The 24268-nt window shown below is 40.0% G+C and overlaps 1 protein-coding gene across 1 annotated transcript in view; it reads right to left on the reverse strand.

Annotated features, from left to right (window-relative positions):
- The window catches only part of LRP12 (LDL receptor related protein 12), a 41152-nt gene that overhangs the window by 13822 nt on the left and 3062 nt on the right, over positions 1–24268 (reverse strand). Inside the window, exons 2-3 of the mRNA XM_075213950.1 lie at positions 21654–21734; positions 2848–2904 (exon numbers count right to left, since the gene is read on the reverse strand). Coding sequence (XP_075070051.1) covers positions 2848–2904; positions 21654–21723 — 127 coding nt within the window. The 5' untranslated portion in view covers positions 21724–21734. The remainder of the gene's footprint in view (positions 1–2847; positions 2905–21653; positions 21735–24268) is intronic.

Consider the following 24268-nt stretch of genomic DNA (forward strand, 5'->3'; position numbering starts at 1 on the left):
CTGTTAAAACAATTGTGACATTATTGCTGCTAAAGATGGCTCTACAAGCTACAAAATCACGGGGTGGATGCTCTCGCACACAGATTCTTCCAATTTACTTTTTACTGAATAAATCTGATATTTGACACACACAATAAGATTGATCAAATTCGAGGACTTTGTGATTGTTAATTATGTCCAGATCTGTAAAAATACGGATTTAAAATCAGGTGTACTCTTCATATTAACACTTAATAATAATGAATAGTCAGACATTTTAAAAACAGAGCACACATCTGAATAAACTCAGAAACATCATATTTCAAAAAAGATTTTAAAAACAGACGAATTAAAAATGTAAAAAATTAAATTCCCAGAAATTCTGAAAAATTCAGTAAACACCGACATGAAACTTTAAACTTTAAAGTAGGCAGCAATGCAATAAACTTTCAATGAAATGCTTGAAATATAAATTATTTTTAATGCCAGTAGATGGCGCTATAAAACCACTTCACAGGGAAATCCAAACTGCACTGAGAGTCATGTGCAGTCACATTTCACATTATGGTTATCAGAGAATTAGTGCCTGCTCTGAATGTAAATAAAGATCATCCCATCCAATGCCCGAAACCAAAGTACCCCGACTTCTGAAATATCACTGCTAAATATACATGTTCCCAAACATGCACGTAATACTGTATGAGCAGCTGACACAATTACAGAAAATGTGGCAAATCTGTGTTACATATTTACACGAAACCCGCAAACCGTCCTCACATTTGAATAAAATTAAATTTTCTATAAAAGTGCTGCACTTATGCTGTTGACTATAAGCATTTCAACGGTAACAATCTCTGACACATGGGTAATCAGTTCCACAACGTGTGGTGAATGGGGTGTATACAGAGATAAATGGCTGCGTCATTGATCCCTATGGTAACAAAACAATCAGTGTGTTGCTTTTGTTACAATGCCAGTGTGCACTGTAAGGTTTTACGTAAAACAAACAACAATTCTTCAAGGGAAGAGCTCACTAGTGTAATATATAGACACATTATACCAGTGTTGGCTAAACTGCGACACTCCGGGTGTTGTGAAACTACAAGTCCCAACATGCTTTGCCAATATATAGCAGCTTATTGTTAGAAGGGTATAATGAGACTTGTAGTTTCACAACACCTGAAGTGTCACAGGTTAGCCAACAACACTGCATTATACTAAGACTTTGCTGATTTTAAAAGTGACTTAATGGAGGTATTCAGCTTGCAGCCAATTGGCTTGCTTGGAACCAGTTTCACTGAGGCACTGGGGCTAATATTTATGAAGATACTGGTCCCAATGAACAGATAGGCTACATTCTGCCCCCTCTGTGCTTGGGTAACAGGTCAACTTAAAAAAACAACAAAAAACAGTATTTATAAACATGTTTTTTTTCTCTCCAAAGTAATTGATTGGTAGATACAAGCAACTGACGGATGTGGTCCACAGTATAAGGATGGGGTCACATGGGAATGGTTGGAAGCTGCGTTTTTTTTAACCATAAAAGTGCAGCATTGAGAGTCGGTCAATCGATCGCTTTGAAACACATAGTGGAATTGCCTCCTTGTCCCCCCACTACAGTCACAGAAGATTGTTTAATATGTGATTTTTCATTCGAACATGTCTGGGCAGCATCTACTCAATCAAGTATTTAAGGAGGCAGGAATGTGTTTTGTGTATATTTTCTCTTAAGAATTAACACACCATAAAAAGGTGGACATGCGTCACTGAATGTGTCACTCTGGACAGAATTCCCCTCAACCTGTAGGTGAGGAGTCTCTTATACAATACTTTTTTATTTGGAGGTATAACTGTACAATAAAACCCCTACTGTACCTGATGTTAGATATCCTCTCTAGCAGAGTGTATCAAACATGCACCTTTCCCTCACGCTGCGCCATATGCAGGAGGACAGACATATGCAGTCCTCTGTCTAGGACATGATGCCCACTGGTACCTCACAAACCCAGCATCATTGGGCCTGGCCCCCTGCGTCTCGAGAAAATACAGGAAATGGCATATATCTAAGGGTAAAGGCATCTGGCCAACATTTGGATATAGGGTAAGGTGTTATATTTGTAAAATATAAAAGATGGACTAATCTTAAAATCTGTGTCAATGGTCAGTATAGAAATATCGCCTGGCAACAGCAAACTGTTCAATTCTTAGATCTTGGGGTAAATGTATCAAGCTAAGAGTTTCCGGCGGGTTTGAAGAGTGGAGATGTTGCCTATAGCAACCAGAGTCTAATTATTTATTTATACATTCTACAAAATGACAGCTAGAATCTGATTGGTTGCTATGGGCAACATCTCCACTTTTCAAACCCGCTGGAAACTCTCAGCTTGATACATTTACCTCCTTGTGGAGACAAAACACCTCTAAACTATAGTCCCTCCTAATGTAATAATAATTCAAGACACAAAACTTTACCACAATTGTTTACTTTCATCAAAAAACGTTACGTGGAAAGTTTCTCCGATCTTATAACAGTAACAGAGTAACCAGGATTCTCTCTCTGCGCTGCCATCCAGGGTGCCCAGGTTAAATTTTCATTTCATCGAATCGCTGAATATATTGCCTTCAGCCGACTAATATAGGATTTACTTAGGAAGGAAATTAGGCAGTCAATTTAGCAAAGTGAATTCTGCTCAGAGCCAGGCAGATGTCATTTTAATCTTTTCTAAATATTTTCTGAGTTCATCTGCATAATTCCTTACTTTATACATTCAGCAATAAACTGTGTAACCAGTGTCGTTTTATAGGTTAAAACTGTTTTTTTGGAACTGATTTTGCTTTTTAATGATTCATAAAATATACAAAACTTACCCAGTGGGAGTCCTGCAAGATGAATGTTTTCAGAATGTTCAGCGTTGGCGCCATTTTCTAGAATAAAATTTGGATAATTAGCTATTTCCTCTGCAAAAAAACAAAACAAAAAAACTGGACATTGCAATCTATAAAATTGTCCACGACAATATATCAAATTTTCAATGAGAATTTGTAACATTGATTTACATTAAAAAAAAAAAAAAAAAAAAAAAAAAAAAAAGTGTGGCCTTAGAGAAAAAACAAAAACCAAAAAACATGTTTTGGCGCTAGTGTCCACCATGTGTGCTGGGGATAACTAAATTGAGAAAGATTTGTCTTTTTTTACTACAGGGATTCAAGAAATATATATAATTAAAAAAATAAATAAATATAAAAATAAAGTATAAAAAGTGTTTTTTTTTTCTAGAAGATTACTAAATATGTTACCAGCTTTTCTGGCATTTTATTACACTAGAAGAAATACGGCACTTATAAAAGCACAACTGTGACATGTAAGCCTGAAGAGGCAGATGTTGTGGAGGCCACAGAGGGGGCAGACAGGTACACACAACTAGACTGGGCAGAAGGTCACCAAGGACAACAACGTTGTCTGTTTAAATCTCTCCAGATGTTCCTGTAACAATTCCAGCAGTGTGTATGGTTCACTATGCTAGTAAGATTGTAAATGACACAGGAGCATAAAGGATGCTGGGTATATTATATGGTATTTTTTGCATGGTGATCCCTTTTCCCAATAGGCAACTTTCATACTTAAACACAACCTATTCTACTCCACCCATATGTACCTCCTATGCTGTCATAGCTGAACTAAGTGTTTGTGGCACGGAACCCTGGACTTCTGCAGACCACACAAGTCAACCAATCACAAGCGTCACATAGGAATATGTGTGATGACACCTATGGGTCACTGTGATCCTATGTAACTCTTTCACTGCCAACGACATAAGACAACCATGTAGCAATGCTCCTAGGTGCCTACAGACACATCTCCTAGAATGCGGCTCCTTCATGACCGCCGCAGAGATAACATCATTACCCTGTTCCTATTTCAGAGGAATCCCAAGGGTTTTCCTGATGTCCCAAAAGTGTGGTCCTCAGTGTGATCTATTAATCGCTATTTTCAAGTGGCCTCTTTCACCTTCCTAGGAATGTAGGACAGGTCAATTCACCATGGTTAGCTTCTAAAATGTCCACGAATATGTAGAACGCTCTCAGAATAAATATTAACCATCAGTCCGTTAATGAGAGGATATGGGTCTTTCTGATGCATAAAACACTTCTCCCACAGAACAACGGTTATAAACCACCATTAAACATAACATGTTTAGCATCAAACATCAGAGAGCTCCACTCATATCAAACCCTCCTTTAAATGCACTTGTGAGACTTGATCATTTGTTTCTATTGTCACCAACATTTTATAAATCTGCCGAAACTGAAGTAGATGTCTAATGAAATGAGGCTTGATCTGGAAACCACCTGTTATCACACACGGATGTAAGAGCACTGAAAAGTTTACCATAAACGGGCCTCAATGTGCTACTTGGTTCGAGGCAGAACGTCATTCCGACTGACTTGTGATGTTTTGCTGGAGGTATAATGGTAAAGGCGGGGGAGGGGAGGGGGGCAGATTTTAACAGTGAATGTGCAAATGGATATTATCATGGGTTAAAAATAAACGTGCCTGAGGCATATTGCATTTATATTTGCATGCAGGTCCACTGTGTATAATAAGACCCACACTAGCATACTCTGCTGAGCAACAAGCGACAACACAATTTTCCCACACACGTTAAGAGATTGTCTCCCGATTATATTTACCAACAGGTCAGTAATGAGCGGATCGATTACCTGACTCATTTTTACACCACGGACACCAAGATATTAGGCTTATTGTTCAGATCGCACCATGTATGTTATGCTCTCCCCAAATATATTCTCCCCGGAACACCCTTGCTGCTCTCCTAACAAACTTTCAACCAACAAAATTGTACAAACCATTTACAATTTAGCAAGATAAAGGCTAACGAGACACCAGGCCCTACCGTGGGTATCACTTAAACTTAGAGTGTCTCGGGGGAGGTGGGTGGTCTGGCAGTAGCTGGAGTTCTCTTTTGGTGATCCTGAAAGACAGACTCAGGCAACACGCGGCTCCACGGCCATTGTGAAATTAGAAGTCGAAGGCAAGCTGAGACTTATAGTTCCACATCAGCTTGAAAGCCGCAGGTTGCCTCCATCTGCTTTAGAAGCGTCTGTTTGCACAGAGATAATTTAAATGGACTTAATGCACCAAGTTCAACATAAAACTATTTGTACTAACGTAAGCTTGCTTGTCTTTTCCCCAAAAAATTTATTTATCCCAGGAAGGAATGATTTATGCATAGCCCCCATAATATTGAGGAGGAAAAGAAGACAATGTAGATATGAAACACAAACATGATGAACTACAATGATAGAACCGACCGTAGAATTCTAAGAGTGTTTAATTCAATGTGTGGATTCCGCAGGTATAAGGCAGAACAACGCGCGGCTTGTCTGCCAGAGGGCTGCTGAATTGTTAATACACCTCGCTTACTGAAAACTGTACTGTTCAGTTATTCTTTAACCCAGTATATCAAAGGCACTAACATTTAATAGGATGTAAAAATGAACAAAGCAGTAACACTCCCCTGTACGCTTACCTTCTAGAAATATTCTAAAAATTGCATACCAAGGTCACTATAAAGGAAAAGTATGGAAAGAAAATAAACTCTCCCCCAAACAGCAATCACATTAGTTTCTGGATAAACAAAAAGCCCCTTGGGCATAGCGTACGTAATTCATGTTCAATATACACATCCAGCATGTGTGATCATCATCATTCATTTATAAAGCACCACTAATTGGAGAGATCGAGGCAGACTAGGGTCAATTTGATAGCAGCCAATTAACCTACTAGTATGTTTTTGGAATGTGGGAGGAAACCCACGCAAACACGGGGAGAACATACAAACTCCACACAGATAACGCCATGGTTTTGATTCCTTTTGGTATACACTGTAACGGCACAAGCAAAAATCATCATTAAAATAATAATAAAAAATAAATAAATTGCAAGTCTACCATGCAAATTACATTTTGCAACATCACTGCCCAATTTTATGGCATGGCTCCAGGATTTCAATCTGCAAGAGGTACAAATCTTTACATATTTGTGAGAAGCTGGGCACCTCATTTTTCGCCCACATATTTGCGGGACGAAAGTGCTGAAATGCTATTCACGAGCGTGAGATGGCACATTTAGGGGGGCATCCCTCGGTTAGGCAGAGAACCACAGAAAATCCCCAAATAACCATTATAAGATGACATTTAGAGGAGACGGGTTATCCTTTCAATGGGACGACTACAGTACCTTCTTGATATGTAGCCAAGTGCATCTTTAGCCGCATTTTGTGTAAGAATAACATTGTAATAAAAATATTAAAATGTATTATAGTGACACGTGAATAAATACACTCCCAATGTCCTTTTGCGATTATTTTAAGACATTAATGAGATCATCTGAGCAGCACTTTAGGAAAAGAAATAAAAAGTAATTTAAAAAAATAAAAAATTAAAATGACCTAAGGCAGTGGATCCCAAACTTACTCAGTTAGAGGAACCCTTAGGGTCTCCATAATATTTTCAAGGCACCCCCAAGCCAAAATAATTACCAAGTTGAACCCACCTTGCTTACCACGGGTCCTAGCCGCGGCACCCCAGTGAGACTGCTACGGCACCCCCAGGGAGCCGCGGCACCCAGTTTGGGACCCATTGACCTAAGGTGTAGGATGGACTTTGGAGTAACGTTTTAACTCTTCACTATGCACAGAATGATTTCACCGGGTAGTTCCTAACACTAGAATGAGGGAATGCTGCTATGTATGTACAAGACAGATGACTAGAAACATCTGCACATGACGTGCACTGCAGGGGAGCCTTTCTTGTAGGTCATAAATGTTAATACGAGATGGAATGTTTCACATTTTAATGCTCTTCTTTTATTGAAAATGACATTAATGGCAGGTAACTTTACCATGTAAAAGTAAAACTGCATTTCATTACAGCAGTGTATCTGATTATAGTCACAATACCTAAAGGAAAAAAGATCAAATAGTAAATGTGATCACTAAAATGAAAAAGTCCTGTATTTAATAATAAGGAGATCTGAGATATAACAGACACCAGGAGATACCACAAAGCATCAGCCCCAGATGGGAGGGGAAGGGGGAAGGATATTAAGTAAATAAAACCACTAACAATACTACCTTATTGGGTAGCAAATGCATTGAAAAACAACTCTGCGATCATCTGTAGCATAATTGCTGCTGAAGTGCACTGCAGGTAGGCCTGCAAACGCTGCGGATAGACCGACGGGTCCCAGTGATCGCATGAGATGTCTCCTGCCAAATGCTGCGGATGGACCGACGGGTCCCAGGGATCGCATGAGATGTCTCCTGCCAAACGCTGCGGATGGACCGACGGGTCCCAGTGATCGCATGAGATGTCTCCTGCCAAACGCTGCGGATGGACCGACGGGTCCCAGTGATCGCATGAGATGTCTCCTGCCAAACGCTGCGGATGGACCGACGGGTCTCAGTGATCGCATGAGATGTCTCCTGGCAAACTCTGCCAAGAACTAAAAATATGAATCACATATGGACAGACAGCTGTCATAGTGGTAACGTGCAGACTTTCAGCGGTGCAGCCTGGGAAACAAAATATAAAGCCATATAAAATGTAATGTAAAAGCTGTCAGAGAGACTAGATGTAAAAGATTCAATGCCCCCAGCAAAATGTGGAATGTTATGATATAGATCAATAAAAACGCAATATATAAAATACTGCTGAAACACTGTAAATAATTTATGGAATTGGCCTGAAAATTAAAGGTTTAGAACAGTGGTCAGGGAACAGGGGTAAATTACCCCAAATGGGGTAAAAATGAAATTCCTGGGGTTAATGCTGCCGATTCACATGCTGTCAGTTGGATTGTAGACCCCTTTAAATGTGAAATTACTGTTGTACCAGAAGAGCCTCAAGGGCTGGCAGAGGCACTTCTTGAGCTTCGATACAATAATAAAGCACGTATTGCATTTGAAAACAAAGCAGATCTGTCATATTTTTGGATGTAAACAGCTGCAAAAGTATTCAAAATTGCACATGAAGAGGCAGTCAAAAAGTTGCTGCCTTTTGCAACAACCTACCTTTGCGAACAAGGATTTTCCACTCTAACAAGCATAAAAACAAAGCAGAGAAATCGATTGGACGCTGAAGACTGTATCCAATTTGCTCTGACATCAAAATGCCCCAATATTGATGATCTCGTATCAAAAATGAAGCAACATCATTTCTCCAAAACCTGAAGTTTTGAAGTTGAAGCTTTCAAAGAAATTTTGAATTCCAATAATAGTATATATGAATTCCTTCCTTTCAAATCAAGGGGGCAACGTCAGCGTATCTAAATATATTTGGGGGCAAAAGGTAAAAAAAAAAAAGTTTCCTGACCCCTGGTTTAGAATATGTATGTCAAAATAAAATAATCACTTTATATCATGTGTCAATTACACGCTGCGGAGGCAGACACTTTGTGGCCGGCACCAATAGTCCTAACGATGCAATCTGTTCACTAGTGACATCACAGGGTTCATGAATCGGCGCCTTCATGCGTCAAATACATTACAGGTTCTTAGAGAGAGGATTGGCTGCGTTCTCATGAATATCAGCTCAGCGCACTTTGTTTAGGGGACAGGTATCCTCAACAATGTTCAGTTACAGGCCTCAATTAACCCTAAAGTCGAGGTAATTTCTATAAATCACGATGACGGCATGGGCTTCCCTGGCGCCTTAAACGTTCAAGCTGGCAGATAGATTTTTAGGACTGGCTCCACGTTGTCCACTAACACGTTCTGGCTGTCAAATAGGGACATTGGCAAGAATGAATGCAAAACAGAAAAGGTTTATATATCTTCAAGTTGTCCGAGTCTGAGCAAATCTGAGTCACAGTAAAAATAAATGACCGTCATATGAGGACCTAGAGAATAAAACACACAAACGTACTGTAACATTTTTCATTTCTTAGTGGCTTTTATAAGATAATCTGAATATATGTAGGAGCGTTGTGCCTCTGTCAACGACTATCATGTGTTCCATCCTGACATGTTCACAACATGTCACGACACAAGGTGGATGGGCAGGCCTCTTAAATACTAGTTGGGCAAGCTCAAAGAGCTCTATGTGTATGGCTCACACGTGTCCTTTTTTCACCTAAAAGCTTTAACTCACAATATTTCTGTTCCCATAAATCTGACTCCGGGTGTAAATGTATCAAGCTGAGAGTTTTCCGGCAGGTTTGAAAAGTGGAGATGTTGCCTATAGCAACCAATCAAATTCTAGCTGTCATTTTGTAGAATGTACTAAATAAATGATAGCAAGAATCTGATTTTTCAAACACGCCAGAAAACTCTCAGCTTGATACATTTACCACCAGATGTACCAATATTAACAGATTACCATTTATTTATATAGCACCACTAATTCCGCAGCACTGTACAGAGAACTCACTCACATCAGTCCCTGCCCCATTGGGGCTTACAGTCTAAATTCCCTAACACACACATACACACAGACTAGGGTCAATTTCTTAGCAGCCAATTAACCTACCAGTATATTTTTGGAGTGTGGGAGGAAACCGGAGCACCTGGAGGAAACCCATGCAAAAACAGGGAGAACATACAAACTCCACACATATAAGGCCATGGTCGGGAATTGACCCCAGTGCTGTAAGGCAGAAGTGCTAACCACTTAGCCACCGTGCTGCCAGAATCCACTTCTTTAACTTATATGGAAGCAATAGTGAAGAATGATCTGTATGATTGTATAATCTGAGCACATTTAAGTTCCCATGGGCGATCTGTTTGTTACCATTTAAAAAATGATGCAAGTCCTATTAATTTGCCTTTTCCCACCCAAACACATTTGTGGCAGGAAACCACAATGCGCCTCAAGGCAAACCAAGAAGCAATGAAGGATAAAATGGACACAAATTCTCTACATTTATTTCAATATCCTCTTTCTGTGGCTCAGTAGAATGTTTTACCCAACACAGATAAACATGAAGTTGTGAAATAAGTGTCTATACTGATGAAAATGATTGTGAAAGTCTGTTTAGTCAATTTTCTGAAGGGATGTGACATTTAATTTACAACCTCAGTTGGTCGCAAACTAGTAAAACAAACGTTAGCAGTGCAGTCTCAGCCAAATCACATATAACATTACCCAGCGGATACTGCGAGTCTGGAAACGGTGGGAAGGTCATGTTAGATCACGGTCTCCTACAGTAAGATCGTTCATATGTGACAGACATTACATAATTGCCTGTCCACATACAATCTCAATCTGTGTCATGCTTCACATCATGAACACGCAGACAGCACTTTGGCATGGATTTAAACATCACTAAAATAATCCCAGCATCAACTGGTCACAGACTGCTGTCCAGAGAATAAACACAAACTCAGATAAATGTATGAATATAAAACGCAAAAGTCAGACACCACTTTGTACAGGCAAAAGGAACTCTTCAAATAAATGGCGCACAGGGAAAAATATATTGTAACTAAAGCAAACAGATTTTCTCTTTCTAGTATTTTATAAAATGAAACATTATAATCGGTCGCTAAAGATTACAGGATGTTCTTCTTGGGAACCAGTTTTCAGAAAGGTTCCCGGGTGACATAAAACCTTATCCACCAATGACAGATTTCGATGACAATTCTGTAGAATGAACCATAAAATGCAGCCTATCACTTCAATGTCAACCAGTGACAAGTCGCTGCTTCCCAGCGAATGGACAGGCAGCATTGCCTTGACTGTTCAACCCAAGATACGGTCCTTTCTCTGTATGTGAAGGCTACAGGTGTACACAGATATGGGAGTAATGTTCTCCCTTCTGTGGGCAGGTGTGCGTTACCTGCCTGACATCCCTGCACAGAGAAAATCGCTTTATTGAGGATCTATTTGCTTCTCATATATATATCTTCCTTACTAGTCTACGTTCAGCTGCTTTTCTCCAAATTTTGGATGCTGTAATGATCGTTTTATCTTGTACCAGAAAAACGCCACCCTGCAGAGTCACCAGAGGACCTGCTACAGCCAGCTGCTTAGTATGTAACTAGTGAACAGGAGACGCAGTGGTCTAGTCATGCTGTTTAAACAACTAGATCCAGCATCTACTCTTCAGGTACACCGGGCTCAATGCTGTATTCCAGTAACAGGGCGAGCCCAACACTGCAGTGGTATATAGTTATGTGGATAACCCCATACCACAGCTACATCCTTCTTTATGATGTAATGATGGGCACACATCTGAGCAATTATTGTTCAGATCCATTCAAGTCCGTTTGTTCAGATATTGCAAGAGAGTGTACGCTCCAACGATTATGCTTTATCATACCAAAACATCTCATCTGTTGATTTGGTTTTATAAACTTACGCTCAACAAGGGAACAATGTTGGTCAAATGTGGAAGTGTGTCTGCGCCAACGACCAGCAGTGTAGGCAGATATCTGGACAGAGTGTAGAGTCACCATCTTTTCAGTAGATGGTTATGAGAGATGAAAAATCACAGATCTGAAGGTAAATCGTGTAAGTGTTTATGCATAAATCAGCATGCTCATCGGGACTTTCAACAGTTCATCATCATCAGCTATTTATATAGCGCCACCAATTCCGCAGCGCTGTACAGAGAACGCACTCCCATCAGTCCCTGCCCCATTGGAGCTTACATTCTAAATTCCTTAACACACACATAGACATACTAGGGTCATTTTTTTTTATAGCAGTCAATTAACCTACCAGTATGTTTTTGAAGTGTGGGAGGAAACTGGAGCACCCAGAGGAAACCCACACAAACACGGGGAGAACAAACTCACTCCACACAGATAAGGGCATGGTTGAGAATTGAACTCATGACCCCAGTGCTGTGAGGCAGAAGTGCTAACCACTGAGCCACCGTGCTGCAATAGTTGGTGAAATTGTTACAGAAAATGTATCCGAAATTAGATTGCATAACGTGTACCCAGCTTAACATCCACCTCTAACATGCAATGTGTACACATAGACAGACTACAACAGCCACTAATGTTTACAGTAAATGTTGGCAGCAGGTGGTTGGTATAAATAACACGACTCCAATGCCTCAGTTTCAGATTAAAGGCAATCAAGTGTGAAAATATGTAAATGTGCTTTTAATTCTGAGCTAGGGTTCAGTTTAATGTTACACCAAATAAAAGGGTAAATACATAGATAATAATGAAAAACAACAAAAGCGCACTGTGGTCTAGTTATCACCACTTTGATGCATAATATTTAAGTATTAACCAACAGACTGTTACAGTGTTCGTTTTACAGTCATTTTGTGGTCTGAAAAGATATTCGCTAAAAGGTGGCCAATCAATTCAGTAGGAACTAGTGACCCTGTATCTTCTACAACTGAGCTGGGGACAAACTAATGCAATTATCGTGCAGATCCCACGATAAACGACCGTTTGGTCAGATATTGAGAGTGTGTACGCTCCCACAATCATGTTTTATCGTACAAAGCACATCTCATAGTTTCCTTTGGTTTTCTCAACTTCCTAAAATACACGATCAACGATGGAACGATGTCGGGCATATGTGGAAGTGTGTACACACTCACGACCAGCAGTGTCACAATATATTCAGCAGATGGTTATGAGATGAAGGGTAGATTGTGTAGGAGTGTTAACATGAATTAGCACACTCATTGGGGCTTTCAGTCATTGGTAAAATCATTACAGAAAGTAATGAGTAAATATTTTATAGGTGTGTACCCAGCTTTACTCTAACATCTGCATATAGATGATGCTGAGTATGTGAAACTTTGGATGCAGAACGGTCAAACTGGGAACATTTTAAATGTCTCCACAAATAATGTCTTAGTTTTGCTACAGTGCATCATAGATGGCAACGGTCCCTGGATTTCCAGACAGCGCCAGGCCTGTGCTATCCCTTTCTCTCTGTCCGGGGGCTGTTTGTAAATACTGACCATTACTAATCTCCTTGTTACAGACACTTGATGTCCGTAAGGATTTGCTTGTGAGCTGCATGTGGTATTATATTTTAATTCAATATATGAAAAATGAAGTTTTACAATAACAAATAATTACATACAAAAAAAAACAACAAACAAACTAGGGACATAACATTTAATGGCTGGATCCTGTGGCAAAATGTAAGGGGGGGGGGGGGGGGGGGGGGTTTGGAAATTTTGGTCAAGGAAGCTCTGATGATAACCTGACTTAATGGATTTCAGTATGGCGATCAGTCTGGCATTGGAAAGGAGGAGGGGGGAAGGAAAAATGTGTGTTAAAAGGAGAAAGAGGAGGAAAGTGGAATAGAGGTAAGTGGGCCCCAATCCCCCCAGACTATCCTGCAGTCGGGCCCCCATTGTGGGAAAGTTTAAAGGGTCTGGGACAGCGATGGGGCCCAAGTTCTGCTGTTTTTGTTGAGTCGTCCGGTCATGTAGTATCCTATGCCTGTACACAGTGTAAGAGAATTGTATTATGTCTAGTGGTCATGATGGGAGATGTGGCGTTATGTGGCTTCATTGTGTATTCTGACCACCACTTGTACAAGTGTTCACCTGGGCAATAGTAAGGTGTCTTTGGGAATCAGATGTGGTACATTAGTTGTTCACAGTAATAACAAAAGCAGAACGATGTACAATATCTACATATCAGCACTCCATTATCTAATAAAAAGGACTGTGCGACTCATCAAATATAACCATTATAACGACATCTCATCAACAAATCATTCCACAAACATGAACAGAGAATCCTTCAGTAAAATGTCATTAGAACACAACACAGTGTTTGCAAAATGACGGCATCCAGTAGAACATACATAATGTACCACTGACAACATACGTCCAAATAAAGCAGTGACGACCAACCCCATACATTTCTGGGGCCACATCAGGGGCCCTCTAACCTACAAAAGGGCCACACATGACCCTTAATCTCGGTAAGGAGTTAAAACACATTCAATCAAAAAAACAAAAAACACCTATCTGTAACAACATACCAGTCAGCATCATAAAGAGGTGTTACACGCTAACAAATCTGAGGATAAACCAGGTCCTAGGGCTGTCCATTGCTGGTATAAAGGAATTCATAGAAATAATATACAAAAATATAGCATAAATGAATATGAAATTGGAGAAACAGAACAATCACTGACCACAATTAGACTCTGTGTTTTCTGGCTGACAGAATACTGTCCATAAATAAAGAACATCGGCAGATGTCACTACTGTTCTATTTATCGTCACAGAATGTGTTACATAAACATTATTTCCCATATAGTAGAGGTGCGGTTACATAATAGGGTAACAAATCTAGGAGGCCAGCTCACCTAAACTGAATGACTAACTTCAGAGGGGCTCCCACCTTCAGATGACTTTATTTCCGCCCTCCTACAACTTTTACAAGACGCATTGTTTTTACTTCCTAACTTCCTTGTCCAATTCTCAGTCCTATCTTTAGATCACTGAGCAGTTTGTGTTCATTGCCCTGGTCACAGCTGTGCATCGGATCCAAACAGCAGCTCTGTGTAATAGCAATGAAAATAAACATGTTACAGAGACAAAGAAGGAACGTGTATATGGCACCTAGAGAGTGATAGAAAATGTATTTAGTAAAAAAGTTCTGGAGGGTGTTTACAAGCCAATGAATTAAAGTCATCTGCGGGACAAAAAACAAATTATTTCATTTAAATAAGTTGTGCAGAGAAAGCAAACAGGGGGGTGATCCAGAGATAATAACCCCCATGGCTGTTCTCTGGAGCAGGAGCGTTCCCATGCAGTAACTGCGAAACGTGTCAACTAATCATTGGATGAAATGTTTCATATTGCACAAAGCTACTCTCAGCAAACTTTATGACCCTCATATTTGTTGATGATTTGCTCTCATACATTCTACTGTATAACACTTTCACAATGACAGATATGATGAGCATGGCAGGAGGCAGTTTACTTGGGGACAGATGGACAAAAAAAGATCGGACAAGCACAACAGAATAAACACTATGCGAAAAATAATAATACCTAAAAAGAACAAAGTTCTCTAGTAGGCACTAGGTGCTTCTGTTACCGTATGGGCAGCACAGTGGCTTAGTGATTAGCACTTCTGCCTCACAGCACTGGGGTCACGAGTTCGATTCCCGACCATGGCCTTATCTGTGCGGAGTTTGTACGTTCTCCCCATGATTGCAAGAGTTTCCTCCGGGTGCTCCGGTTTCCTCCCACACTCCAAAAACATACTGGTAGGTTAATTGGCTGCTATTAAATTGCCCTTAGTCTCGCTCGGTCTGTGTGTGTGTATGTTAGGGGATTTAGATTGTAAGCTCCAGGGGGCAGGGACTAATGTGAGTGAGTTCTCTGTACAGCGCTGCGGAATTAGTGGCGCTATATAAATAAATGATGATGTATCAATTGTTCCCCGCAGATTGTAAGCTCATTTGGCCAGTGCCATCTTTACCTTCTGTTTCACGTAACAGTACATACACTGCTTATATCCTCATCTCGTCAAGATATAGGGCTGCCTAATAGGTTGACGCTTTATAAATAAAGGATAATAACAATACGGAAGTTTTACGGGATATTAGGGTCCAATAAATTGCCTTGGTGGGTCACATCATGCACATAAATTGGGGTGGACGACTGTAAGCTAAAATTATATTCAAAAGTGATTTAATATGTTTTATCACACCATATATTAGACAAAACCAGATAGTAATTGTGAGGACTGTGCATCCTGGTGGGTTCTGTGCAAAGCACATAGGCGAATTGTTGCAACCAAAAGCAAACTTTATTCAACAAATGACAACACAGGCGAGTCGATGTACAGATACCAGGCAGAAGAATTTGTTTCACAAGCACAGCGTAAGCACAGGTAATAAGTCACCACACAGATCTCCTCTACAGTCCAACACCACAGGTTATATAACCCTCATTCTCATGGTGATGGACTAAAAGGGGGCGTATTAGGGTGGTAACTAGCTTGTAATAGGACTAACCCCAGAGTGTTCTCCCACCGCTGGCTGGGGAACGTTGGTTCCCTGGGGAGAAGTCTGGGCCAGGGGACTATCATGCAATGACCTTGTTGGCCAGATGACAAGTGGATGATATGGAGTTAGCTCACCCTCATTGTTGAACACAGACGTCTTGTTTTGTCTTATCCCTGAGTAACTATTCCACCTGGCGGAATATAAGAATAAATCTGTCTAACAGATAACCAATTGCCTAAAATACACATGGATTATAATAGCGTATGTATTCATATGAACACAAATTACAATAAACTGTAACACAGCAAGATGAGAACAGTTCAGTCTGCAGAAAGAGGCGATAGAACGCAAATGTCCTTGTGTCTTTATTCCCACAAGTCCAAACTCACAGCGTGGTTTTCACAGTAATTCTTTAGATGAAGTGTTTTGCCTTTTTAAATTATTTATAAACATACAGTACTACTGAAATGGGCTTTGCCTACAGGGTGTCACACAAAGCGTATTTTATACTATGACAGCTGTTAAAAAAAGCTAAAATCAGCGTTTAGAAGTAGCTGAAAAAAAGAATCTGTTATTTTGCTGCACCTGTCCGTCACACCAGTGATAAAACAGCTGCTGAAATGGGATTGGATACGGTGTAGAACAGGTCTGCCAGTGCTTTTCCTGCCAGCAGTAATTTCACGTCGTAGCTACTATCCCAGCTGTATTACTGCTGTGCGACACCACCAATTCCAGCATTGACAACTTGTTTATCTGCTTTCAGAAAACGTTCCGTTTATAGCCGCTCTGCCAGAAAATGTAACACAGATTTAAGACGTGAGGTTTAATAGGTCAGTGTCCTTTTCTTTCCTTTTGACTTTTTCATTTTTTTTCAGCTACGTCTATTTCTTACACAGCACAGAAATCGTGCATGCAAGAAATAACTTGACATTTACATGTCAATCGCTGTTCTCTGACCACTGTGAATCACAAGATAAAGCTAATCCAACAATAGCTCCTGGTGGGTCAGAGATCAGCATCGAGAACATCAGCAGAGGAACATTCATCTATCTGGGGCTACACCATGATGGAGTATGAAATGAAGCCAGCGTATGCGGTATGCTTAGACACAGGCCTCTGCTTGTCTTACAGTAAGCTGGGAGATAGCATCTCAGCTGTCACATGCTGTCCCCAGAGGCGGATTGGGGATAAAACACACACTGACTATTTCCTTCAGTCCAATGAAAGAAACCACAAACTTTACATCAAGTGCAAGATGTCAGGTGCTGTACTCATACAAAACAAGAGGGTGAAAAGGAAAGGTTTAGAAGCGTACACTGGTTCACCGCATACGACCGAGGTAAATTGTTGAAATAATTGTGCAAGTACCAATCAATGAGTTCACTGCAAATTTGTACTGCAGCGTCCATTCATCATGAAATCTGCCTGACCTGTAAACACAAAACACTATAATGAGACAGACCGTGGTACCCTGGGGGAGCTGCACCCGACCGAGATACCTGCCCCTGATAAAATATTAATGGAATGTATTCACCGTATACTGCTGTATATTATGGTTTCATTTCCCTGATATTAAATAAGCGTTGTTAACAGGTAATCATCTAGTTCAGACCTGCCAACCTGTGGCTCTACAGGTCTTGTGAAACTACAAACCGATAGCTGGCAAGGTATACTGAGACGTATAGTTTCACAACATCTGGAGAGACAGGTTGCACAGGTCTGATCTAGCAACATCCCATTTGTGTGTTATGTGCAGCTGTATATTGGCCATAATTAACAGGTCGCTCTCTTATTAATATTTGGTAAATTGTATTTGGAAAGAAGACTCTGTGTAATCTGATGTGAGTTCTCTGTACAGCGCTGCGAAATTAGTAGCGCTATATAAATAGATGATGATGGTCTGGAGCTGGTCAATAGGACCTCAAATACGAAGCAGGAGCAGAATCTAGCTGGGTCACTGATCCTTAAGGGGACACGTGGAAGTAAGACTGTAACTGGTCCTAGGATAGGAAAAGCCTCGGCTCAACATGTCAGGACGCCTATGAGAATCTAAAGAGTAAGAGGCCACATCCACATACAAGGGGAATTTTGTTATGTTAAACCAGGGTGACATCACTATGACTAGGGATTTTACAATTTGGGGAAACCTTGCAAAAAATTCCACTCCTGTCTCATAGATTTAACCATGGCTGGAATATATTGCAATATGGGCCTGCAAGAGCCGAGAACCAAACCAAACCAAAGAATAAAGATTTGTCATAAATTAACATAAACCCACTCAGAAGTTTTGATGCCCGGAGAGTGCAGCTGGTCTCTGTACAATAGTTAATGCGCATAACTAAGACGGCTGGCCCGACAAAGTTGTCAGTTAACCCTTGCCGATGTCATTTGTATTCACGAATGTCGGCAATAACTGATTTTTTTGAATCAGACAATGGAGGCAACAGAGAGCACATTGTATAGTCACGAACATATAGTTTTGTGCCATTACTGACAGTTCTGCATAACATCCTGGAACTCTGAAACCGAGTCATGTGACAAGTGGATGGGTCTGGTTATTGCTCGTTTTCGAAAAGCAGACTTAAAAATAAAAACACTAAATCTACAGTGGAATTACAATCCCTATTTATTTTATAATGGCCAAAGACTTCCGGACAATTCAAGATTATCTGCATAATGATTATGAGTAATGCTATCAGTGTTTATATTGTATGAATATTATAATTATGGTACTGGTTTATCAGTGTATATAGTTACATAAGTATGTTTATTAATAATTAGCTGTAGTAGGAACATGTACATTTGTTTCTGCATTTGCACCCAAGGGATAAAGCAACTCTAAAATTAGATTAAGTAACGTCATTTACGTGGAAGTCCTTTGAGTCACTGCCCCAGCGACTGAGTTTTTAGAACATGACACAGAACATGAACCTACAAACAGCCTTGTTTCAACTCCTCAGTTTAGGATAAGCCGTTCTGCAGCCATACAACAGCCTCACATATATAACGTAAAAGCTAGGGAAACATCCAAGTTAGTCTATAGGACTTGTGCACAAATGAGACTCCCCAAAAAATTAGAATACACTTCTAGGTAATGCCATTTACAACGTGTGTCACTTCTACACGGAGCAAACTTCACGTAGCAGTAATGTCCTAGTTTATATGGAGGATGGGAGTTCTACTAATGCAGTTTATGCTTGAGATGCAGACGCATAATGAAAGTTCACATTCAGTCCAAGTGTTAGTAATTGTGGAAGGAAATGATATCATGAATTCCAGACATTGTGTTATGGGAAATCCAGAGACAACCCCTGACTGTACAGTGTCATGTGTGAACAGCAGATGAACTCTATTGGGGAACCTTAATAAACTTCCACAATACGCCAGCCAGGAACAATACTTAAAAGAAAAATTAAAGAGCCCCCTCCCCCCATTCTTACACATTTCCCATGCTAGCCAAAACATACCATATTTGTAGAAGGAATGTGTAACAGAAAGTACAGGATTCAGACAGAGTTACAGTAAAGTCCCTCTGATCTGTTATCATTAGGAGGAAAATCACCTTGAAAGTAACACGTCCACAATCCTCATGCATCATTATGCCAGGAGATTCACATCACTACTGTGACCTAACTATCTTTCAGTCTGTGGCATCCCGCTGGCCTGTACATTGTCCCATCACATGCAGCCCTGCCCTCACTAACAGTCACACGAATGGACAGATCGCTGGCTGCCTCCCATAAGATCAGAGCACTTTTCTCCTAAAACAATCTTGCTTGCTGTGACATTACAATGACAGTTAGCAACAGGTCGTTCTGTCCCGGCACACTTCAAAACTGGGGCACGTGGACAAACAGACGGTGAACTAGAGTCAAGGCACCATATGGTATTTAATTGCACCTTCATAATGAACTATTTACAGCTAGTGAGCAGTGCCTTGTGACAGAGTGACAGGCAGCTCTACAATCCAGTAATAAAACAGTGTTTGTTCCATATATTCTGAACGTGGCTTAGATAATATAATTTAAGCCATGATAAAATGGGATGAGATGTCAAGTCCAAATTTGCAAAGAGCCATCTGCTTAATTTTTTTCGGTGTCCCCGGGATTGTGGGGGGACTGCTACAAAAGTGCCACAATTTTCTTGTGGTAAATTTTGTAAGCAGCATTTCATTGCTGTCCATGTGGACTGCATGCATAGACCAGCAAATAGATTTCTGGATGTCTATCCTATGCTATTGTCCTATTGGTTTTGATGTGTTGTGTCCTGTTTAATCAAGCTTTTAAAAAGGGGAACCATAAATCACAAACAATAATCTGAAAGGTTTATTACAGCAAATTAATACCTTATAAAATATTGTCATTGCTGAAAATTAATAATGGGATCAGGCAAATCAGACTGTTATAAATGCTTAGATTTAACACATGCAGCCTAGTTAGATCTACATTCATAAAATCTGAAACCAGCAGCTGCTAAGTCAAATGCCTATGCTGTGGGTTCTGAGAACAGAAGGCACACATTATGTGACTTTAGTATATCTATTATTAGTTTTTCATGATGGATTCCCTTTAATATGAAAATGTGAATGCAGACACTGACTGATTGCAAAAGTGAGCATTGTACAAACTATTACCAGTCTAACTCTATCCACGAAAGGAGCTGTTTATTTAATAGGGACATCATGCTTGGGTAGCACTGTGCCACGGTACTGTCCACTGGCTGGGACCTTGGATGGATTCCAACCAGGGTGCTACCTGCCTGTAGTGTGCACAGGTTTCCTCGCTATGCTCCAGTTTCCGAATAGTAGATGACCGGATCTCTGTATAAGTTACACTGTAAGTACCACTGGATCAGGAGCTGAACTTTACTTATACAGCTTTGTAAACCTACAAGATCCAGCATGTGTTACCCATTGCCTGGAATTAAAGGGCCACATGTGCTTCACCACTGTAAAGAGAAAGAACGTAACGTCCGAGTGGCCTCAGCATTGTTAGAGTACAACTTCTAAAAGCAGCACGTACAAGGAAAAATTATTGCATTTGATTTTCCTCCTATGGTGTAACAGAGCAAGAAAGTGTTTAAAGCACAGAAGTCATCTTGAATAGTCACATACTGAATCCATAGTGCGTCATACTCTATATACTACACTAGCTCAATAAGTTATTGTTACTGTCCTGAGGAAGAGACAGATCTCTGTCATATGAAGTTTGAGGAAATGAAAGAAAACACAATTAAATAACAAACGTCTGTATATTCATTTAGACCAGTGGCGAGACACAAGGAGAACTCAAACTGGATCTTGTTATTACGGCCACAAGAGTAGTTTCCTCTTTATGGTCCCATTCTTATTGATTCTAAGGTAATCTCATGTTGCTCACTACTTAAAAAAATAAACCTACTTGTGAGCGACAGGTCCACTTTCTACAAACTGTTGATACCATCATTTCCACATAGAGACACAGTGGATCAGAGAAGACCAGGGAATAAATGTATCAATCTGATTGTTTTCCCAACAGGTTTGAAAAGTGGAGATGTTGCCTATAGCAACCAATCAAATTCTAGCTGTCATTTTGTAGAATGTACTAAATAAACGAGAGCTAGAATCCGATTGGTTTTTCAAACCTGCCGGAAAACTCCCAGCTTGACACATTTACCCCCAAATCACCAGGTGATGAAGCAGTTTTCATACTCACCAATTATCCTGACCAGAAAAAGCAGCAGCAAGGACGCCCATCCTTGTAGAGACTGCTCGATCAGTCCCATGACAAATGTGCCTGTCAGAGAATAAATGGGAAAATATTTCAAAATCCCAATGAAAAAGGTGTTATATACAAATATGGTCTTACTAACAGTGCTATGTGTACACAGGTGATGTAACCCGTAGACATCAGGTGATCACTTCCATTTTTATTTTTTTAAACAAAGAAAATAAAATGGACAGAATACAATCAGCTGCTATACTGCATAATATTATTAAAGTTGACCCAAAATTGAAAGACATATTCCGATATGAGAAGGGTTAACCATTTCCTTACATATCTTCAAATGTTAGCACAGCTCTGATTAAAATGTAAATTAAGCAATAGTTGCTCCTTGCATGCTGCCAAGTGCTGACATCTGGGAAAGCCTGACCCACTTCCTTAGTCACCGACTTTAATCAATGAATAAAAAGGCATTTACAAATAATGCATGCTACAGTACATTCCCATTATTATATTGTATATTAGATTGTCTTTGCTTTTGGTACCTAGGAATAGCACTAAATTATTTTAGAGTGTTGTTGGAGAATGGACTTACATCTGCATAAAAGATATTTATTTACCAACTTTACATGTATGAATAAATACTTCCAACATGTAGTTTTAAAATAAGCACCTTCATTTTTTTTAGTCTGACTCCACTTTAAAGAAGCATCAGTGTGCAGAATTTAAGAGCCAGTCAATCAAACCAAGAGCTATTTCAAGGAGCTATAAGATGTGAACCCATTCAGAGCAACCCTAAAAAGTTACTGGCACCTGGAACAACGTTTAACCGGCTCCTGGAGATTTTTCAGTCCTGCTAACAGTTCTATGGAGAATACTGTATGAGGAAGAGCGGATATGGGATTTTCTAAGCGGGAAGGCGCCGATCTGAGTAGCACAGAGGGACCAGTATTAGTTTTATCAAATGCAAACAGTGGGGCAAAGATTACAATGCAATGACATGGATGGAGCAGCTGGTGGGAGATCCCTCTATATTTTCTATCATACTATGCACATAATAATGAGGTAGGGACAGCCGGGCAGCACTTTGGAGATAAAAGTGCCCAGATTAGTCATATCATTGTTAGGAAGCCTGGTGCTTGATCCGGCTATTTAACACTGTGGCTGGGGTCGACTACGGTAGATGGGTAACAGTTGGACAAGTATTATATAGCATTTGGAGGATAAAAGAGCTACAACAAAGTATGGGCATTATATAGTAAGAAATTAATAAGATCTATGCGAAGAATATTACTGTTTCTATATACAATTCAATCAATAGATAAGGGCATCTATCAGTCCACAAAGGACTGTATTCCTAAAGATATTAGTAATAACATTTATTTATATAGTGCCAACATATACTGCAGGTCTTTACAATTGTAAAACAAGACTATTAACAGAGAAAGGTAAATACACTAGCAAGCTTACAATTTATAGATAAATAGAAGTTTGACACATGAGGTTATGAGTTGTTGTGTACATTGCAAATTGGTTCAGCTTGATGGCAATGTAATAGTGCTTAGTGGGGCTATGTGTTCCTGTTATAAAGCAATATTGGTATAGTTAGAGAATTGTTCGACAATTCATTTTTGAGTGAAAAGCTTAGTAGGTAATAGGGTTGAATCGAAGATGGTTCGAGAATCTGATAAGCTTTCCTAGAGAGTTGAGTTTTCACGAAAAGCCTGTACAAGAGTACACTCTACCACTTACACAGAGTGGGTGCAGCCTGGAAAACAAAACAAAAACAAAAACAAAAGTCCTGTAACTGGGAAAGGCAGCCAGTAATGAGTGATATCTTGTCTGCACCGGTATCTGAACGGAATTAAGAAAGTGCTATTTGTTTTCCCCTTAATAAATGGTATGCTGTTCTTTCACGTGCTTAAGACTTTCATTGCTAGCCTTTGTTGTGGGAGGTTATTGAGGGTTGACTGAAGTCACTGATCATGTGTTTGTTACCGATACATAATCAGTGTGAAGTGGATGCAAGCCAGTGTGTTTTGTTACAAGTGTATTAACATTGATATAGCATTATTTGGAGTTATATCAGAGTTAAAACAGGAGGTAAAGAGGTAGAGAACACTACCAGATATGACTGTTACTGGAGCGTGATGGATTTTGTCCTCATGTGAGTGATGTTACCCCCCATCCCAAGCACCTGCTTTGTACACTCCCTACTGACCTGTCAGCATTGATAAGATCACTACTTTCTTAATGAAGCACTTGCAAACCTTGTCTCATTTTGATTCTTATTTGTCTATATTACCATGTAGTTCATCTGTACTACAGAGTACCCCTACCAGCACTACATGGACTGCTTTACAGGTCTCTCCACACCTTCCTATCCTCCAATGTCCCCCCCTTCTTCCCCATCCTCCCTGCCCAATATTCTATCACCACTACTTCACCGATCCACTTGTCACTTCGACTGTATAACCTCCACCTCCTCTGCTACCCGCTTGGACCACTAATCTGAATGTCTCTTTAGTTCCATTCGTCACTCACTACCCCCTTACACTGGAACGTAAGCTCTGATGTACTTGGTCCGCTACCCTATGACTCATGTC

Source organism: Mixophyes fleayi, chromosome 5, assembly GCF_038048845.1.
Source record: "Mixophyes fleayi isolate aMixFle1 chromosome 5, aMixFle1.hap1, whole genome shotgun sequence".
In the NCBI taxonomy this organism is placed as follows: domain Eukaryota; kingdom Metazoa; phylum Chordata; class Amphibia; order Anura; family Limnodynastidae; genus Mixophyes; species Mixophyes fleayi.